Source organism: Mycena indigotica (genome assembly GCF_014461135.1).
Source record: "Mycena indigotica strain 171206Taipei chromosome Unknown Mind.scaff0010, whole genome shotgun sequence".
In the NCBI taxonomy this organism is placed as follows: domain Eukaryota; kingdom Fungi; phylum Basidiomycota; class Agaricomycetes; order Agaricales; family Mycenaceae; genus Mycena; species Mycena indigotica.
In genome coordinates this window covers 1,462,107-1,479,822 of record NW_023503009.1, presented here as the reverse complement: position 1 = coordinate 1,479,822, position 17,716 = coordinate 1,462,107, and the positions used below count along the sequence as shown (strand labels likewise).

At 49.1% G+C, this 17,716-nt stretch overlaps 3 protein-coding genes across 3 annotated transcripts; 2 read left to right on the top strand and 1 right to left on the bottom strand.

The window, feature by feature from the left end:
* Positions 1-3,224: 3,224 nt before the first annotated feature.
* MIND_01125600 (ATP-dependent DNA helicase) lies at positions 3,225-3,665 on the bottom strand (the record flags this gene model as incomplete). The annotated part of the gene is made up of 1 exon (XM_037367810.1): positions 3,225-3,665. One exon carries the CDS (start codon positions 3,663-3,665, stop codon positions 3,225-3,227), a length of 441 nt encoding a protein of 146 aa, XP_037215642.1.
* A 7,582-nt stretch (positions 3,666-11,247) lies between these two features.
* MIND_01125500 (CCHC-type domain-containing protein) lies at positions 11,248-11,910 on the top strand (the record flags this gene model as incomplete). The annotated part of the gene is made up of 1 exon (XM_037367809.1): positions 11,248-11,910. The coding sequence occupies one exon, from the start codon at positions 11,248-11,250 to the stop codon at positions 11,908-11,910; it is 663 nt and encodes a 220-aa protein (XP_037215641.1).
* A 4,780-nt stretch (positions 11,911-16,690) lies between these two features.
* MIND_01125400 (uncharacterized protein) lies at positions 16,691-17,158 on the top strand (the record flags this gene model as incomplete). The annotated part of the gene is made up of 3 exons (XM_037367808.1): positions 16,691-16,726; positions 16,777-16,929; positions 16,979-17,158. The coding sequence occupies 3 exons, from the start codon at positions 16,691-16,693 to the stop codon at positions 17,156-17,158; spliced, it is 369 nt and encodes a 122-aa protein (XP_037215640.1).
* Between the last annotated feature and the right edge of the window lie 558 nt (positions 17,159-17,716).

Here is a 17,716-nt window from a genome sequence, read left to right as displayed (position 1 = left end):
CGTTGTTCTTGGTTTAACTCGGGCCCAATTGTCTCCCGGGAATCTGAAGTTATGTCCGTGATTGTGCCCAAGTTGCGTCCTTGATCACTACCAGAAACTGGAGGGTCGATGTCCATAGAGCCTGAAAGCGGCATGATGTTTGTGTCGCCCATAGTCAACGGTACATGCGGTGTAAACGCGTCGCTTTTGACATATGCAGCTACTGTTTTGGCCCATTGTGCGTATGTTGACATGTCTGCTAGTGTTGCTTGACGAACGTGAGGTTGAGGAGTAACTCGCGTATACTCATCGGAAAATATACCTTTTCGCAGGGCGACATCAAGGGCTTGCTGGCCATATAAACGTTCCCGAGGTCCTTGTTGTGCCTGCCGAGCACATTGTATCTCAGCCTCGGTTGGTTCTTGTGCCACGAAAACTGTTGAAGCAACACCTTGATTATTTGCTGACTGGACGACGGGTTCTGATGTCCTCGAACCCTCATTGTTTGCAGACCCCGACCTATCCTTCTGGCGACGAGCAGCGTGATCCGAGCATTCGTAGAAATACTGGATATTGATTAGGATCTGGTGTTGCTCCGCTGTCGCGTCGGCGGCAAACTTTTCAAACGCAGCGGTGAAAGTAGGTTCTCCGCCTGGCAAGTCTCGTAATGAACGCCACGGCTTCAAAAGCATCAGCATTTGCGCACTGTAATACTCACCGGCCACCCCAACACTTTTACGTGCAAACCATTGTCCCATGAAATGTAAATTGACTTCCTGGCTTTTTGCTCGGAAGATGCGACAATGACCCTTTCACTTTGCTCCTTCACGATAGGGTACGCGAATGCTAGGGGGTCTTCCGCCCCTGTTCCGGCTGGTGGGTGGCGGTTCTGTTGCTACTGGGATATCGTCAATGTCCATTGCATCTTCTTGCTGTGTCGCTGCAGGAGGCGCGGATTCTGGTGGAGCGTCGGTGTCTGCTGCAGGTTCTAGTAGAGCGTTCGGGACTTCTGTATTCGCTGTCTTGGAGCGTGGTGTGTTGAGCATCTTGCCATCGTATGTGAGAGTGAAATAGTCGTAAAGATTCATGTTTTCCAACTGGTCGCCACGGTCCGTGTACTCTTTGAGTTGATCCTTTAGAATGAATGTTCCGTCTGAGTTGCGTGTTAATGTAGATTTTTCATTCTGTTCACTGGATTAGAATCGTTCTTCAGAACGACAGATGACATACCGGTTCGTCCTCTGTTATTTCCGAAGTCATTGTGGAGAGTAACCTATCGTTTTCGCTGTAAAATGAGTGCAATCAGTGCTAAGTTTCAGGTCAAAGACAACACCTACGAAGCAACCATAAGATATGGAAATACCTGACGCAGTTGCGCTGTCATGCGGTCCCAATAAATCCGAATATAGGTATGAGAGATATATCGATCTCCCCAACCCATCAAATATCCCACAACCTCCGGTCCGCTAAATTCTTGTTGATGGTTGAGTACATTAGCACACGCTTGAACCAGCCGTTTGTTCTTGTCCAAGTTGCGCGTTTGTCTCGCGCTAAGTTTTTCCTGGAATTGGATGGCTTTGGCCATCAACGCGGATGCATTTGCTGCTTGGATTTGTCGCTTTGCGATATACAGTGTGATGTAGAAGGTGATGTCTTTGGTTTCAGCTCCATTGGTGATTAGTTTCATGTCGTGGTTGGCCCTCGTGATTTGCAGTAGTGTTGGATTCCAGGCGTTGATGAAGCGATACAATCGCTTTGGCCCCCAGTCTCCCGTCTCTGTGACCCAATCGTCTTCGGCGGTCCGCCATGGTGCTCTTCGTTTGCACTCAAAACGACCATTTTTCGCTTTGAGACAAGTTTCCAGCTTACAGTCATGAACTTGCACCACACGTGCAAGACGGGCTTCGGCAGCAGCGGCCCGAGCCGGGTAATTTGGCTTTCGTGGATCTTCGGGCCGAGAAAATGCGAGATTTTTCTTGGCTGGCAGCTTCATCAGCGTGTCTCCCGTGGTTCCAGCGATATGTGCGCGCATGTTCCTCGATATGAACGCGCGCATTTTTGCTCGAAATTGTTCCGATAACAGAGCCTCTTTCATCATTTGGGCGGTTGGTGCACCACGGAGCCAAAAAAGGACATGAAAATGCAGGGAGCCGCGAGCTTGTGCCTCCACAGTGCCGATGTAACCGTTGACGTAGCCTACTATGCCACAGCGGCGTTCGATTCCACCGTGTGGATTAACCTTGATACCAAAAACCTCCTCCAGAATGACTCGAATAAATAAGTGGAAAAATTCAGCGGAAGCGAAGGGATCACCCGCAATGGTTTTGAGACGAAAGTTGCTGTCTGGGCCTGCCGTCGCCATGAAGTTATCGAGATCGATTTCTACCCCAGCCAGGACTTGCGCAATGGGATCGCTAGTGTCGGAAAGATTGAAGGTTGCCCAGATGGTTGGAGGATTAAACCGCAAAGACATCCCCCATACTTGAGCACGAATGCTGATTCGGCTCTCATCGGTACCTGTAACCCATGCACGAACAGCTGTAATATGTTTGCGAAAGGTCAAGATGGTGGGATTGCTGATTGGTTGTTTGCGTTCTTCTTCCCTGCTTGCTTTCAAAAAGTCTTCTGCGGTGAGTCGTTGGAAGGCATCTTGGTTTTGAAAAAAGGTCTTGAAATCCAGCTGTAGGCATGCTGAACGACAGACCTCTCGTTTAACTTGAACCCCGAAGGCTTGAAACATAAAATACAAGTCCTTTCGAAGCGCCCGTCGTCATATTGCAGTGCCCATCGAACATGTTCCTCGTGCGACACTTGGTCCTGGCGATCGACTTCAATCCCGCCGAGGCCATATGGAAAGAGGAGGGGGAATGTACCAAGAAGATGATTGGCGTCCAATGGTCCACCAGTTGTTCGCTGACCATTGACCTCTCGTGGATATTCGTTCACAAATTGATTGCCAGGGCGGACTGCATACTTGCGAGTCTCTTCCGGTGCTAGGTTTTTCGTTGCCGCAGCAAATAACTCCTCACTATTAATGGAATCAGCAGATATATCTATAGCCCCATGAGGCTGGAGAGGAATAACATCGCATTCTAGCCATTGTGTTAGTATGGGGAAGACAGGCCGCTGAAGTTCACTTACCATATTTTCCTTGGTCATCATGATTTTCATTGTCTAGACTATCCACCGGCAATAAATCAATGGGAAAGAAATGAGTGAAATGGCAGATGCTGCATGAGGACGACCTACCGTGTCGCTGGCAAGTCGCGCTCTTCTGCTTCATTGACTTGAGTATCTGCGCCATCATCCGCATCGGATGGCACATAACCACCATGTTCACGAGCTATGACCGAAGCATCTTCTGTATATCGAGCTGTTGTTGTTAGCTCCTCTGGTACGCCGTGTTCGGGGAGTTCTGCAAGGCGTTCCGAGGAAATTTCGATGTTGGCATATAACGGGTTGTTGGCTTGAAGCCACACTAATGCGTCGTGAACCCTTCTTCGCTGTACCTCGAACATCTTCGGAAGGACAAACAAAGGTACATTCTTTGCCCCGACGAACGTGACAGAAATTGTCGCAGCCAAAATGCCGATAGGACGAGGCATTAGGTTGCCGGTAACCATTTCCTCGATGAGGGTAGGATTCAGTCTGTAGGTCGAGACATTGCCTCGCATTCCAGTTTTCATGGTGTCGACGTCCCCAGGCATCGCTTCCGGCCTTCTTTGGGAAAAGTTTGACGACAAAAGCCACCGGAAAATAAAGTCCAACAAGTAGTAGTTCAGGCAGGTTAAGAATGGACAACACAGATGGAACTTGGCCAATCCACATGTTGTTTGCGAGGGACAAAGGAGGGCGCAATCGAAGAACAAGTTTGGCGCGACATTTGAGACATAAGAAATGAGGAGGAGCCTGACCCAGTGCCGGTTGGTGAAGGAGCATGCCTCTATAAAGAACATGGGCACTATGTGGATGTGTTGGCGCCAAATAAGTAGGGTTGGGAATGTCGTCTGGTTCGCACACGACCAATTCCTGAAGAAATAATCTTCTAGCACAGACGAGACAGACCCCCTTCTTCAGTGCTGCATTCCCAGTCCGCTCAATGGCCCTCAAGTATTGTCAGTGAATTGCCAATGAACAAGAAGTGCCCTACCGTGCAATACAATCGTGCAGGACATTGTCGCTTACTGGCTGAAGAAAGGGTCCCTCGATCAATGCTTGAAGGTCGCCTTGATTTATGTTCTGAGTGGGCTGGATAATTTCAGCAACTTTTCGTCGTTTGCGTGGTCGAGAAGATAGATCATTTCTCGGGCCTCGCTTGCTACCTAGGCATGTCGACGCTGACTCTATAATTTGGTGAATTTGTTCCGTTGAAAGATTTGAAGCAAATCGGAGCAGTTGCTCGCGTTTGCGACGCGCGTTTTTTGGTGCCGGTTGTATTGCCTCGAGTACACCAATTATTTGGGGAATTGTGTGGTTTTGCAACGCGTCTTCGAGGACTGAAAAGGGTCAATGGATGCACAACGACAATAAAACACGCGTACTTCGATAGGACATGAGATATGAAGTTCCCCTCCCCGTGTTTAAATGCTTTTTTCGAAATCGCTCGCTTTGTCAATCGTCTTGTAAGCGATGTGGACGCGTTAGTGCTCATGATCTCAGTCATCGGCTTGAAATGGAAGTCCCTGGTCAATTCGCAATACGCGTTACATACACAGGTAAAGGTTTTGTGGGTCGAATTTACTCAGAACAAGTCAGCAAACATTTCCCAGCCATCGAGTCGCGCGACATACCTGTCCTCCTTCACCTTCGAGTATTTCCCCGCGCTTGATACTCCCACACATATACACATTCAGTCTGTTGGTGACCAGTATTGAACTGGAAGAGGCCTTGAAGAGGCCCTTCGCGATTTACCCTTCATTCAGAAAAGTCGCGGGTCTTACGTCTGAATATTGAGTAGAGTCAGTACTAGTTGTAACTCATAAGAAGAAGAAAACCAGAGCAGCCCGTGTTTTATTGCCTTTCTCTCGAAAGGAATTGGTCCAAGTCAACGAGCTTCAACATCACATGACTAATGAGTCAGCAGTAACGCAGACGTGACCGTGACCAGCTTTTGACCGACCCACATTCAATGGACATTCTTGAACCCACTGCCGTGTCCTCGTTCACCCAAGCGATAGAGGAATCTGTGTCAGCGGAGATAGAAGGTCTTCCTGAGGTTCTTTTTGCCTTTAGTGCTTACCAGCCATTGACACTCACTCTTTTTATCAGGACCATCCGACTTACACTTGTTTGCTTTACCCCACCTCCGGCACTACCTCTACGTTCGTAGAGGTTCCCTGTCATTATGGTGCTCGAGCTGCAGCTAGCCCGTATGACCTGGACATCATGCGGTGGATTGGTCTCGGGACAAGCGGTGATGCATCCTCTTATGACCAAGACGAGCAGGCAATAACTGTCCACCATTGGCCTCTCGATGACCCGCAGCCGCTGAAACGCTCTTATACGGTCTTTGCCGCTCCACAGACCGTTGCGGATCACAAAACTACCAGTAAAAGTCAACCCATCAACGCTATGGTCCATAGCATGGTTTCGACCTCAACTTCTCTCGCGCCATGGCGCGGCAACATTCTCGTTTCTCGCAGCTCTTCGCATCATGGTCGTAAATCCAAATATGAGATGGGTGTTTCAGATATGACTGACCGCGATTTGTATACTGCTGACGCGATTGTCCGATGGTGAGCGCTTTCGATTTGGTTTGTCACCACCCACACTCACTATTATTCATCGACAGTTTAATTCAAGAGGGCTTATTAGGTCGTAATTCGTCAAGGTACTTTGCGCTTGGAGTATAAAATCCTGGGTAGTTGTTGTTTGTCTGCACAATGCCAACCGAACATTCCCCACTCACTTCCCTTGAAGCCTTTTGTCTTGTCCTTCGTCACTCGACCTGGAGGGAGGTAGTCCACCTATCTCACACATGCACCACAGTCCGTCGCCTTGCCCAGAGCATGATCTCCAATAGAATCGCTTGGAGAATCGGTCGGATCCTTTTGGGTGCCAGTTCCTCCATTTCTCAACGCAAAAGTGCTACCTACCTCCTACTCGAGCTCCTCGAATCCACCAACACGATAGTTGTGGGGTCCATACCATCGGCCGTTATGACTCTCTCTTTCGCCGAAGACTCCAAACTCCGAATCGATAATCTTAATCTGGTAGTTTCCGATGTGGAGGCTCAGAAATGGTACCGATTTTTGTTGGAAACGATGGGGTTCAAATGGTAAATGTCACTGTTACACACCTCGAAATCTGACAACAACAGTAGGGATTTCAGCGACACGATACCTATAAGACTTCAGGGCATTTACGTGCGCATACTATCTTTCGTCGTGAAGTAAGGCTCCTCCATAAAGTGATACCAGCTCATCAAATACAGGGGATGGTTATTACTATTTCAAGCGACTTCAAGATGCCTATTGCGATCTGTCTTTGCTAGCGAATCCACTTGTCAAATGAACTTCATGACGTTGCTACGCTGTATTCAGCATACCCTCGTTTAACTATCGAACGAAAAGCTCTTCCGGGCTGGACCACCGGAGCCATTTCGTTCCAATTCATGGCCAACCAGATTCTGAATCAAATCAGCATGGGAGCGCATATCAAACTACTCACTGACAGTGCACACCTCCGACGACCCTGTGGGAAGGAGTGCCCTCGTGCATGGCGTTTAGTCAGTGGGTTGAATGGTTTTGGTCGATTCCACTTCAAAGCGCATGACGAAACCATCAATTTCGGTCAGTCAGCCAGGGTGTTTTGGAGGCTGTACGGCTCTTGTGAAAACGAACTTTGTCGTTTTCGAGGGGTTTGTCATCAAGTATTGTAATCAGTATATAAAGACTGTAGGTCGTTAGTGAGAAACAATCCTCCCCTCTCATATGTTCCAACTTGACTTGGACTGTCAACTTTTGATCGTCAACCAAGTTTGTCTCACGACTTTTTTGGTTCTCACCGCGGTTTGTCGACGAACACGGTTCCTCGCTCACTTTGTGCTGCGTCACCGGATCGACGTTCTTCTCACTTACTTCCACATTCTTCCGCGAGATCGTGATCGCTTCTGGCAAATCTTGCGAACAGCCAATGGCGGGCTAACTGGTTCTTCCCTTTTGTGGGTGACTGAACCAAACCCTCGCTGGCGACCAAACGACTTGAACGTGCTCATTGGAAGCAGTGGCCTCGATTTGTTTATCAATTTCTTTGACGGTCGTTTATGGAGGGCTCGCACTGTTGCTTCAAGGCTGCCGCGTTGTCTGCCTTATCCCGCTGCCAGTCCGTTGCTTTCCTATCCCCGAAAATCACACTGGGTGGCCAGAACCATCTATTTCATCTCCAAACTCGACGGCCACGTTATCACTGTGACGCAGTCTGTAGAAACGGTACCTGCACGCTTAATGCTGGAAGTGGAACATTCGCTCCAGGCAGGATTACTCACACCTTCAGCTTTGATACTGGTCTACCCGAAACACTTCCTCAATCGAATCACTGTGCGACGTCATGGAGGAGTACTGCGATATTCTGACCAAGACCGTCCCGTGAACCCCTCGACATTAATTAACCGTGACATTCGATATCGCCATATCACTGCTCGCCCGTCTGGGGTAGCTTGTTTGCGACAAGAATGCCCAGGCTTGATCCGCAGATTACGAGCGGCGCGTGGTATCTTGACGATTTCCTGGTCAAAGCGGGCCGATAATGTGGGCGAACACGCGCGACAAGGTTTTCTACTGGGCTATTACGCATTTTACTGGTCTTGGGGTATTTGCCTCAACTACAAGTGTGCATTGTACTTGCAACCTCGCGATTTTTTCGTTCCTGGACCAACTGAGGAAGTCGAAGAAGCCAACCCCAAGTACACAGCAGTTATGCGCAAAATCGAAGCCATCAATAGGATCCATCCGGTAAGGTCTTCAAATCTGACTCTCCAGTCTAAAAACTTTGGCAGGCGTTCGCGCATTCTTTTCCAGGGTTGCTTTTCCCAACGTCATGCCCCGCCCCCTTGGTCGTACCGGTTCCTCTGGACCATCACACCACCATTTACCGATCAATCGACGACCTTTGCGTGTATGCTTGGATTCAAGCCCAGCTCCCATCCGCTTACCGGCTCATTCTATTCTCGTCGCCAATGATCGGTGGCGGTTCTATCACCATGGCCAGTCTGAACGCGCAGCGAATCTATGTATCAAGCGACATTCATCTAGCTCTGTTCTTGCAGACAACCCAACCCGGGCTTCGTCAAAATCTTCTGCTTTCCCCGAATTACAACAGAATGGATAGCGCCCAACCTCAGAACAACGCAATCCATGGCGAGTCCTCGCAATATGTTTTCAAGGCGACAGTATTGTACACCCCCATGTGGTTGGTGAAGAACTGTGTATAAAGGCCATCCGAATGCAAGTCTACTCCTCATGTATGGCATGAAACTGAAATTTTTCCGTCTTAGGTGGTGGGAAACCAATCCTCGGTTTATCGACGCATTACATTATCCATCGTTGCTTACACCAGCGTAGAATCACAAGTGATTTGTCTATACTCAATACAAGAAAGAATCCCACCTCTTTGATTTAATTTTGAGACGAGAATGAAGTGGTGCATGAGAACAAAGAGACGTTCGCTCTCTAATCAGCCATGATCATGATGACATGGCCTCAACTCAGGCTTACTCAGCACTTCCCAAGCCGGATCAAATAGCTGACTCACCTATCCAATCGTGATTATCCTGGACCGCCATGCACACTAATGATGACACAAAAAACTTCGCAAAACCAGCCTGCCATTCCTATAAAAGCCCTACTCAAATGCTCAAATTGCGACCCTCCTCACACCGATGTTTCAACAACTGCGAGCGGCATACTTGGAAGGCAGTCAATACGTTGCTTCGTCGAAATTCGCCAGCGCTAACAAGTGGAAGCGCCATAAAACCGGGCACACAGTGACTTCGCGAGCAGATGGGGCTCCCTTGACCAATCCTCGTGACGACGGACCCATGTCAATCTCGGTAATGACTGTGGTGGGGAAAGTTAGCGAAACAGGACTTTATGTCGTTGGGCTTGGAGGCTGGAACCGTCAACGCACATACAAGCTTTCTGAAGCTAAATATCAATTTCAATTGGAGCGCCCAGGTGAAGTCGATTTATTTCGATCTCTCATGAACACTGACTTCTCCAAAACAAGACGGTACGGTCTTTCTTGAAGACTGGAACAACGTTCTTCAAAACATGCATAAGCTACAACAAGAAATCAAACAAACGAAACGAGCCGATAACTTCATTATAACGGACACTTCATCCGAGGGTTATCTTCGTTTCATCCAGCATATTTTCACGAAGAAGGATGACACCAACAAAGGTACGACATATGCTATATGCACCGTTCGCACTTTCTTACAACAGATTAGATGTGGTTGGATATGATTACGACAAGTGGCCTGTGGACGAGGAGTTGGAGATTGACTTTTATGAGCTTTGCCAGAAAAATATCTTCGCTCCCGTCTTGGTGCGGAATCCGGAAGGTCAACAACTCGGTCCCGGTGAGCTCGCACAAACGCTCAAAGGAAGCATGGTCGAGGTGCATTTCCAGTTGCGTCATTACGTTGTCAGTGATCAGCAAGGAAGCAAATACGACTCATTCAACGGTGAGTTGACGCCCAATCTTTGTCCATGACTGACCCCGTCTACAGCATATCCTAGTGAAGTCTTGATACTTGACAGCGGAATGACCATGAAGCCAAAACCGTATAAAACTTGGTTTGACATCATTGGGAGCTTCCCCCATTCTCCTGCCACTCCGGCGAGGCTACAACACCTTCCGTCTCCACTGCCTGGGGCCTCAATTCCTCGTCACATTCCTTATCTAGTGGGCAACAATCAAACCGCACGCCCGCTTCGAGTCTAAACCCTGCAGCGGGATTCCCAACATCCCTGAGACTCCCACTCGCCGTCAATTCCATGGTCAAAGTATCGCAATTCTCGCTGCACCGCCAGAATACCGCCCCCATGCAACGATGAACTTGACGGAGGACACTTCCCTGAGCACTGAAAGCTCCTTGACGCAATCTACCGACTCCAACATTCCCGTCCAACCGCGATTCCCTTACCCCGGTCCACCACCGCCTCCATTCCGTCCAATTTACGGTGGCGACGCTAACATGCGATTGGTCCCGAGAAACCCGATTTATCCTGCAGATGCCGATGTTTTCTCTTCGTCGCATGACCAACTCATATCGACAGCTTCGAGACAAGATCTTCTGGGAAATGAAATCCAGAGCGACGCGGAGATGCAGCAGTGGACCGTCGACCCAAGTTATACTGAAGGGCACGCCGCGTCGAGCCCATATGCTACTGCCCTCGATTCTTATGATCACGCCCAATCCCCTGGTAAGTCAGTGCCACCGAATTCCTTCACAGCTTTTGACATGTGTATCAACAGACTCGGAAAGAACAGAGTAAACATCAACGAAAGCTATCGTGCCAAGAGTGCAACAACGTAATGCTCCCAAGACAACAACAACAATCGCGAGAAACTGGAGAGGTTCGATAGCAATCCCCTGTTGAAGTATATAGCTCACGCGCGTCATTCTATACACGTGTATGCTTACATAGATCATCGATTCTTGCTTTTGCCCTCTACCGAGACCTCGCCGCTCTTCGCGTTTGCCTCACCGCGCCCTTTTCCTTTCGCGCCGACGCCGCCTCGCTTGCTGCGCTCAACAGGTTATGGGCCCCGGCCCCTTTTTGTCGGCGCCCGACCCGTAGCCGAGTCACGTCACCACCACGTTCCTTTTTTCCTCTCGCTCCCTACCTTCTCGACATGGGTCTTGCCCCATACCTCGTCACCACTATCGACCACATACAGGACCTCCAGCCAGACAACTTCAAGAAGCATTACCCGCTTCTCAAGCAGTTCTTCCTCGCCGTCGGAGCCGGATGGATCACCCAGGACGAAGAACCGGAGCCGCTCTCAGCCGCCAACGAGAGAATTGACAGTGAGGTCTCCTACCTCATTCTGGCGAAAACACATGAGGACTACCGCACGAAGCTCACCGAAGCTTTCAACGGCTCGTGCCCGCTGGAAGGCACTCAAGGACAACTTCATCACCCGTACCCACTCCGACAGGCTCATTGCCTTCCAACAACTCATCACCATTGACCACAACATCGAAGATCCCATCGTGCTGTATACAACACAGGTCTCTAACCTCTGCACGAAACTAGCGCGATGGACCTCACCATCCCGGACGACATCAAGACGTGCATTCTTCTTGCACGCCTGAACCCCGGCATGTACTCTACGCGCAAGGATCTGGTCAAAAATGAGAAGTTCCCTTCCTATGAAGATGCTGCGGCCCGTCTGCGTTCGGACGCTCACGACAACTCTAAATCCGACCACATGATCAAGGTCGAAGATGTACCAGTGGCCTTTGGTCTTGCAGCTCGCATTCCATCTCCCCCTTCCGAACCACCACCACAGGAAGCATTCGCGAAGGGCTTCCGTTGGTGCTCCCCTCGCTCTGACAAGGATTGTTTCCGCTGCGGACGTGAAGGTCATCGGGCTCAGTTCTGCCTTGCGGACATGCCGCAAGCAGTTCGTGACTGGATCCTCAACTCCATCTCACGTCGTGAACAGGCACCAGCCCCTGCGCCTTCGAGCTATTCCCCATCGCTCTCTGGGCCCAAGACAGCCCGGAAAAGTGAGCAAGGTCTCGCTGCCCAAGGCCCCCATGTTTCCGACGATGACAGTTCCTCCGACGATGAACCACAAATACCTTGGGAGATCCTAGACAAGAAACAAAGGAAGACGTTCAAACGCCTTGGCTTCATGCCTCCGGCAAGTGCTTCGACTGCAGCTGCTTTCGCCAGCACCAGTCGTTATGTGATCTGAATCACGAGAGCCATTCGGGTCTCCTCCACCCCCCACAAGACACGAGGTGTATCGGATTCGGTGGGAGCTCATTTTCCATCTTGTTTCTTTCACCCACTGCTCTGCGTTTTTTCTTGCACAAGACACAAGACGACATGGATTCGGTGGGAGCCTTTTGTACCCTACATACATTCTTCTCGTATCCGCTGCTCGCTAGGTGGGAGTGTTGAAGTATATAGCTCACGCGCGTCATTCTATACACGTGTATGCTTACATAGATCATCGATTCTTGCTTTTGCCCTCTACCGAGACCTCGCCGCTCTTCGCGTTTGCCTCACCGCGCCCTTTTCCTTTCGCGCCGACGCCGCCTCGCTTGCTGCGCTCAACATCCCCATTGACAATGTATAGTAGTACTTTGCAGAAATTTGACCCCCGCTTATCTTTTTAATCGCGCGAAGTATCCTATCTGAACCTTGGCGCGGGCTGGGCCGGGCTTGGGGCCCACCAGAGCACCAGTCAGCCTAAACTCCTCAAAAGACAAACAAATTTAAACATCTGCGTGCCAAAGGAACGAGACGGAGGAGCGATACATATGCGATATGTGATAGCTGGAACTGAGCGGGAAGAGGTTGGATACAAGTTAATACTACCGCAAGGACAAGTCATGCTCGTTCGTCGAGATTATGTGACCAAAGTAGGTGACAGCGTCACGTGGGCGAGAATGAAGGTGACGGCCATCATCATGTCAACTGCAGAACTGAGCACAACACGGAAGCTCGCTGTTACTTGTAAGCGTCCTCAGCCGCTTGACAAACACTAATTACCATGCATACGTAGTCCCTCTGCAATTATCCCAGCAAAAACACGAGTGTCTTAGTCACAAATGAACAAGGCGACAATATTTATTTAGCACACTCATCCGCGCCACTGCGACTGAATTTCCTCATGTCCTCGCCGGCTCATCATGCACTAAACTCGACTGCCTTCGACATGGCTTTTGAGTCGCTATTTTTCGATATACCAGAGTCGAGTCACCTGGTTCCCCTCACCGCCCCAACACCCGACCAGCGGCAAGTTTATTCCTTCAAGGACCAACAGGCCAATCCTTCGTCAAAATTACGGGGAAGGTATTGGCTATCACATGCAACAACAAGGGCGACCAGGTAAGAACATTACTCATTCCCGCGAGAGGTTGAAGTCTCTCAGTTCATCGTCCTCGACTGTCCGGGTGCATACTTGCCAGACCATCTTTTCTGCGATGTCGTAGATTGGTTAAGCGGTGCTGCTGAAGACTTCAAGGCGGCAGATTCAATGGTGAGTCCGCTTCACCTGCCATAAATGCTCATTCTCAGCAGTTGAACCTTTTAGCACGTTGTCGAAACCGCTACTTGGACGACTCCAGCGAATGAAGACTCGTTGGGTCTTGTGAGGGTCCATTACAGCGCTGACACGGACATGGTGCGCTTCGTCAACATACTATTCATTTCTAACCTGCTCTGTCAGTTCATCTTGAAGTCAAATGAGCACGCCTGGTTCGACCGCAATTATCAGCAGCATAATCCTCAAATTGTGGAGCGTGGAGCGATAATTACTTGTTCTGCTGCACTCTTCCGTATCGACGAGCCTCTGGTGGTTGTGGACGACGAAGTTTTATTGTGGAAAATCGTGCGTCTCTCGTCAATAAATTTGTGCACTCGGATTCTAACCCCCCTGTGTCAGTCCTTCCGACTTGAAGCCCGACACATTTCTCGCTGCATATATGAAGTAAGAAAACCGAAACAGATGCGCCGTATTCAGGTGGCGGTCCCTGCGATAGCAAGTCTGCGAGAAATAGCCATAATTGTATAGTTTACCTGCAACTCGAAATTGAATGAACCCCAACTTTCATCAAATGGCGGTGCTGATCACGTGCATAACTCATTCCTTTTTCTCTTGCCAACTTGATCAAACGACTGCGAACAATCTTCAACCCTCCAGTGGGGGTTTACCTTCCACTGCAACTGCTCCGCGAGTCCTTCGGTCCCTTTCGCAAATTAGTCAGTATTATTTTTCGTTCTTGAAAATTTGCTGACTGTAAAGTATTCCCTCGTCAGCAGCCTTTGTCTGTATCAGCCTGCTGAGTTATTGCGAGTCATCGTGCATCCCTGTTCGGACGTTCAACACCTTTATTATAGGCTCAACTCTCGATCGCAACAATAATTCTCAATATGCTAAACTTTCAGTCGGACTCATCTTGCAATACTTGCCGCACTGTTGATTCGCCGCTCAAGCAGTGTGGCGACTGTCTGAAGGTTCTCTACTGCAGTACTACTTGTCAACTAGCCGATTGGAAGACCCATCGATTAACGTGTCAACTGGATATAGCCTATCCATCCACAGACGGCGACCAAATTCGCATTCGAGAAGTACAAGATTTCATCCACCGTTGGAAGCGCCCATTGGCCCGATGGGGTGCTCACTGTGCCAATCTCGGTCGTCGAGATGCTAATTTCTTAACCGGAAATACGTTAGTTCTTCCTCTTGGATTAAGGGTGTACTCAACAATATCTCAGGTTTTTAATTTTGCTTGATCGAAACCTCGATACAGCCAATACCGTGTTTGAGGTGCGGACCTTCTAGGACCAAAACTAGACATTGACCCGTTTCATAGCCAGTGTCAGCCGGTTTTATCCCAAACGAACAATTACTTGCGTTGACTAGGGGACTCGCACCGCTCCGCGTATGTCAGCGAATCCAGGAGCACCAAAGTCGTCTACCCAAAGGACCATGCAACATACAGTTGCTTGTGGGTTGCATGGGAATATGGTCGTGCATCAGCGTCAATGTCCATTGGGTCTTCAACGGCGACTACGAATGTTACGGTGGAGGGCTAGTGGCGTGTCTGATGGAACGGGCGTTTGAAACGCACTTCTGCGCCGCGCTCAAGTCCGACGACAGTGCGTTCTTTCCATGACTGTTCATTTCTTAAACCTAACGTGTAACAGGATCTCTGGACCTAGAACTCCTGGCAAGCATCCGTGGAAAATTAGTGGACGCTATGGTGGGGCATATCACGCGAAAAATGCAAAATAATGATTCACATTAGATGTATAATGTCTTTTTACCCGTCTCTAATCACAACTCAAGTTTATTAAGCACACCTCGTAACAGCGCACGACAATTTCGACCGGTCAGCAGAACTACTCAGCCCTTTCGTGTCCTATAAAAACTCTGACGTCGCAAGAATTTCTTGCTCATTATGAAGGACTTGGTCTCCCCGCACAAAGCCCTCACGCATCGTTCAGCTCCTCGCATAGCACCGATTCTCTTTTATCTCCAAATCAGTCTTGACCACGTAGAACTTCCATCGACAATTGGGACTATTCTCAAGCCAGCCAATCTACTTGATCGCAGCACAATGCCAGCTACCGCATCGCAAGTCGTCGTGACTGGCAAATGTACCTGGCTGACCATCCGAGGACAACAAGTACGTGCCACCACAGATCGCGAGAAATGCTGAACAAAGTTTAGGCGTACTTTATCTTGGTGCCCATTGAAGAGTCTCCCGTCTACTACCAACAGGCTTTCTTAGCCATGACAACAACGCTTAGCACTATTTTTTCCAGAATCAATCCACCGCAAGAGGTTCGTCCATAGCATTGCCTCGTCGTCGTTCATAACAGCCAGTAGATTCACCCTGATAGTAAATGGGCATGGATGGAGAATCATGGCGTCGAGCCGATGATCTTGGTCCAGTGTGATAATCAGGCGCTGAAAGTACGTCGTCCCGGGAACCTTCTCTGCAGTGGCTTATGTTCAAGTAGGAAGTTCGGAGATACGAGTACTTGGATTGGCTCCCTCTGCACCGTCAAGAACCAACGGAGGTACTTGACAACGGGGCAATACTCAAATGCAAATTGAACCTTAGTGTCGTACACGGACAAATCCATGAAGACACGAGTTTTCATGTCAAGGTATGGTTAACTCGAGCTACCCGGCATATCCTTATTGTCACTTGCAGCATTGGGTTCTCAACGCAACTCAAGTAACCCGCTGTTATCGTACTCCGTTTGATTTCTATATGACCCCAAGTACAGCACGCAAGACTCACTTAGAAAAACCGCTTTTGACAATGGGACAAGACTGCATCGACCTCACACAAGATGATGACAATGTCGTTTCCGGGGAGGTCATGGACGGTATAACTGAGGCGGAGCAGTATTCTTGAAAAACATGTGGCCAGCACTGCTTTACAGAGTCGTATTGTGCTCAACATAAGCAACTAGTAATCTATTACCAACTATTCGAGACCGATATGTGTCATCTTTTTTTTGCGACTAATATTTAAACTAGATCAAAGTCGACTGCACCCATCACGTCATGGATCACTTCCTCTTCCACACTCCCGACGATGCCGTTCAACTCGATGGAAACGAGCTGTTGGAGTTGTTACCAACATTTACGCGCAGGCATTACTTCGTTTTGGAGGGCACGAACCTACCTGCGAAGCTGTTTCTCAGTGGCAAGATATACACACGTTATCAAGACCCGATGTTGGGGGTAAGATGCCATGTGCTTCGCTCCAACTTGAAATTTCTAATTGGTTGACAGGATACTATCATCCTATCCAACCCTCATATAGCGTCACTCGAAGCGGGATATCGGAAGGTCATCGAGTTTTTACAGCAAACGATGTATGAAACCTTGCCAGAACCTAACCAGGTACGCTATTACTTGATGTTTCATCGAGCCGTCATGGAAATGATCAGAATGTTTTAGGCCATTGGCTTTGTACTCCACTCGGTGCTGACGCGACCATGCGATGGTGCGGATTCAAATACCTGCTTCAAAGACTGCAGTAAGATAGGCTCATCCTGGACTGTCTACAATTCACTCAGATGTTCAAAGGTTGCCTTAGAATGCTACAATATCCCCGAACTCGCGTATGCGAGTGATCAAGACCCTCTTTTGGAACCTGGTGCCTTTGTTCGATGCGGGTTGAATATTATGCGAGAAGAGCATGCACTCGGAAAAGCATCAAATCGCCAGGCGTGGCAATGGGTATGTCCTGCCAGCATGAGCTCTCGCGATATGATGACTTGCGACGCAGATTTGGGCTTTGCCAGTTACTGAAATTTGTCGACTCTACAACGGGGACCCACGTATCAACGCCATGCCCCCAAACATGCAAGTCAGCAATAGTACCGCTCAAGCTGTTACCACCCCAGGAACTCCAGATATCAGCGCAGAAGACATCGAGTATATGACTGGTCATATGAATTCTTCTTAGCCTGTTCTAGTATCGATATTCCGAATAAAACTCCGCTCTACTCTCTCACTGGTAGAACTTCCAACAATCCATACTCCCGTTGACTTCGAAAACAAAGTATGAACATTTGAGTTGAGTCGTCGCTCGCGTGAGGAATATTGGTTGAAGGAAGCCTGAGTGGAAACGTGTTTGGACAAGACTGAGCCAGAAAACTCGATGTTAAACCATCAGAGGTTGTAGGTTACACAGGTATATGGCCGATTTTTGTGCCAAGGACTTGTAACTTGTTCTTGTCGAAGTTCAAGCGCAAGCCTCGTTGGACACCCGAGACGCCGGAGGTAGTAGTAGCGGGCCGCTGGGCGGAGCGAGTCTTCTGCGGAAACCTTGCGGAAACCCGGTACATCTCTCTAGCTCCTTGAAAAGAGCGAAGAGCAAAGAACACCTCGTCAGTCGCACCACGCTCCTGTTGACCTCGAAAACAACATCTGCCACTTACCAGTAGCACATATAAATTGGCTCGAAGGTTGAGTGGTGCTTACATTGGTTCGCCCATTGGAGTATAAGTGAGTTTCGATTAGG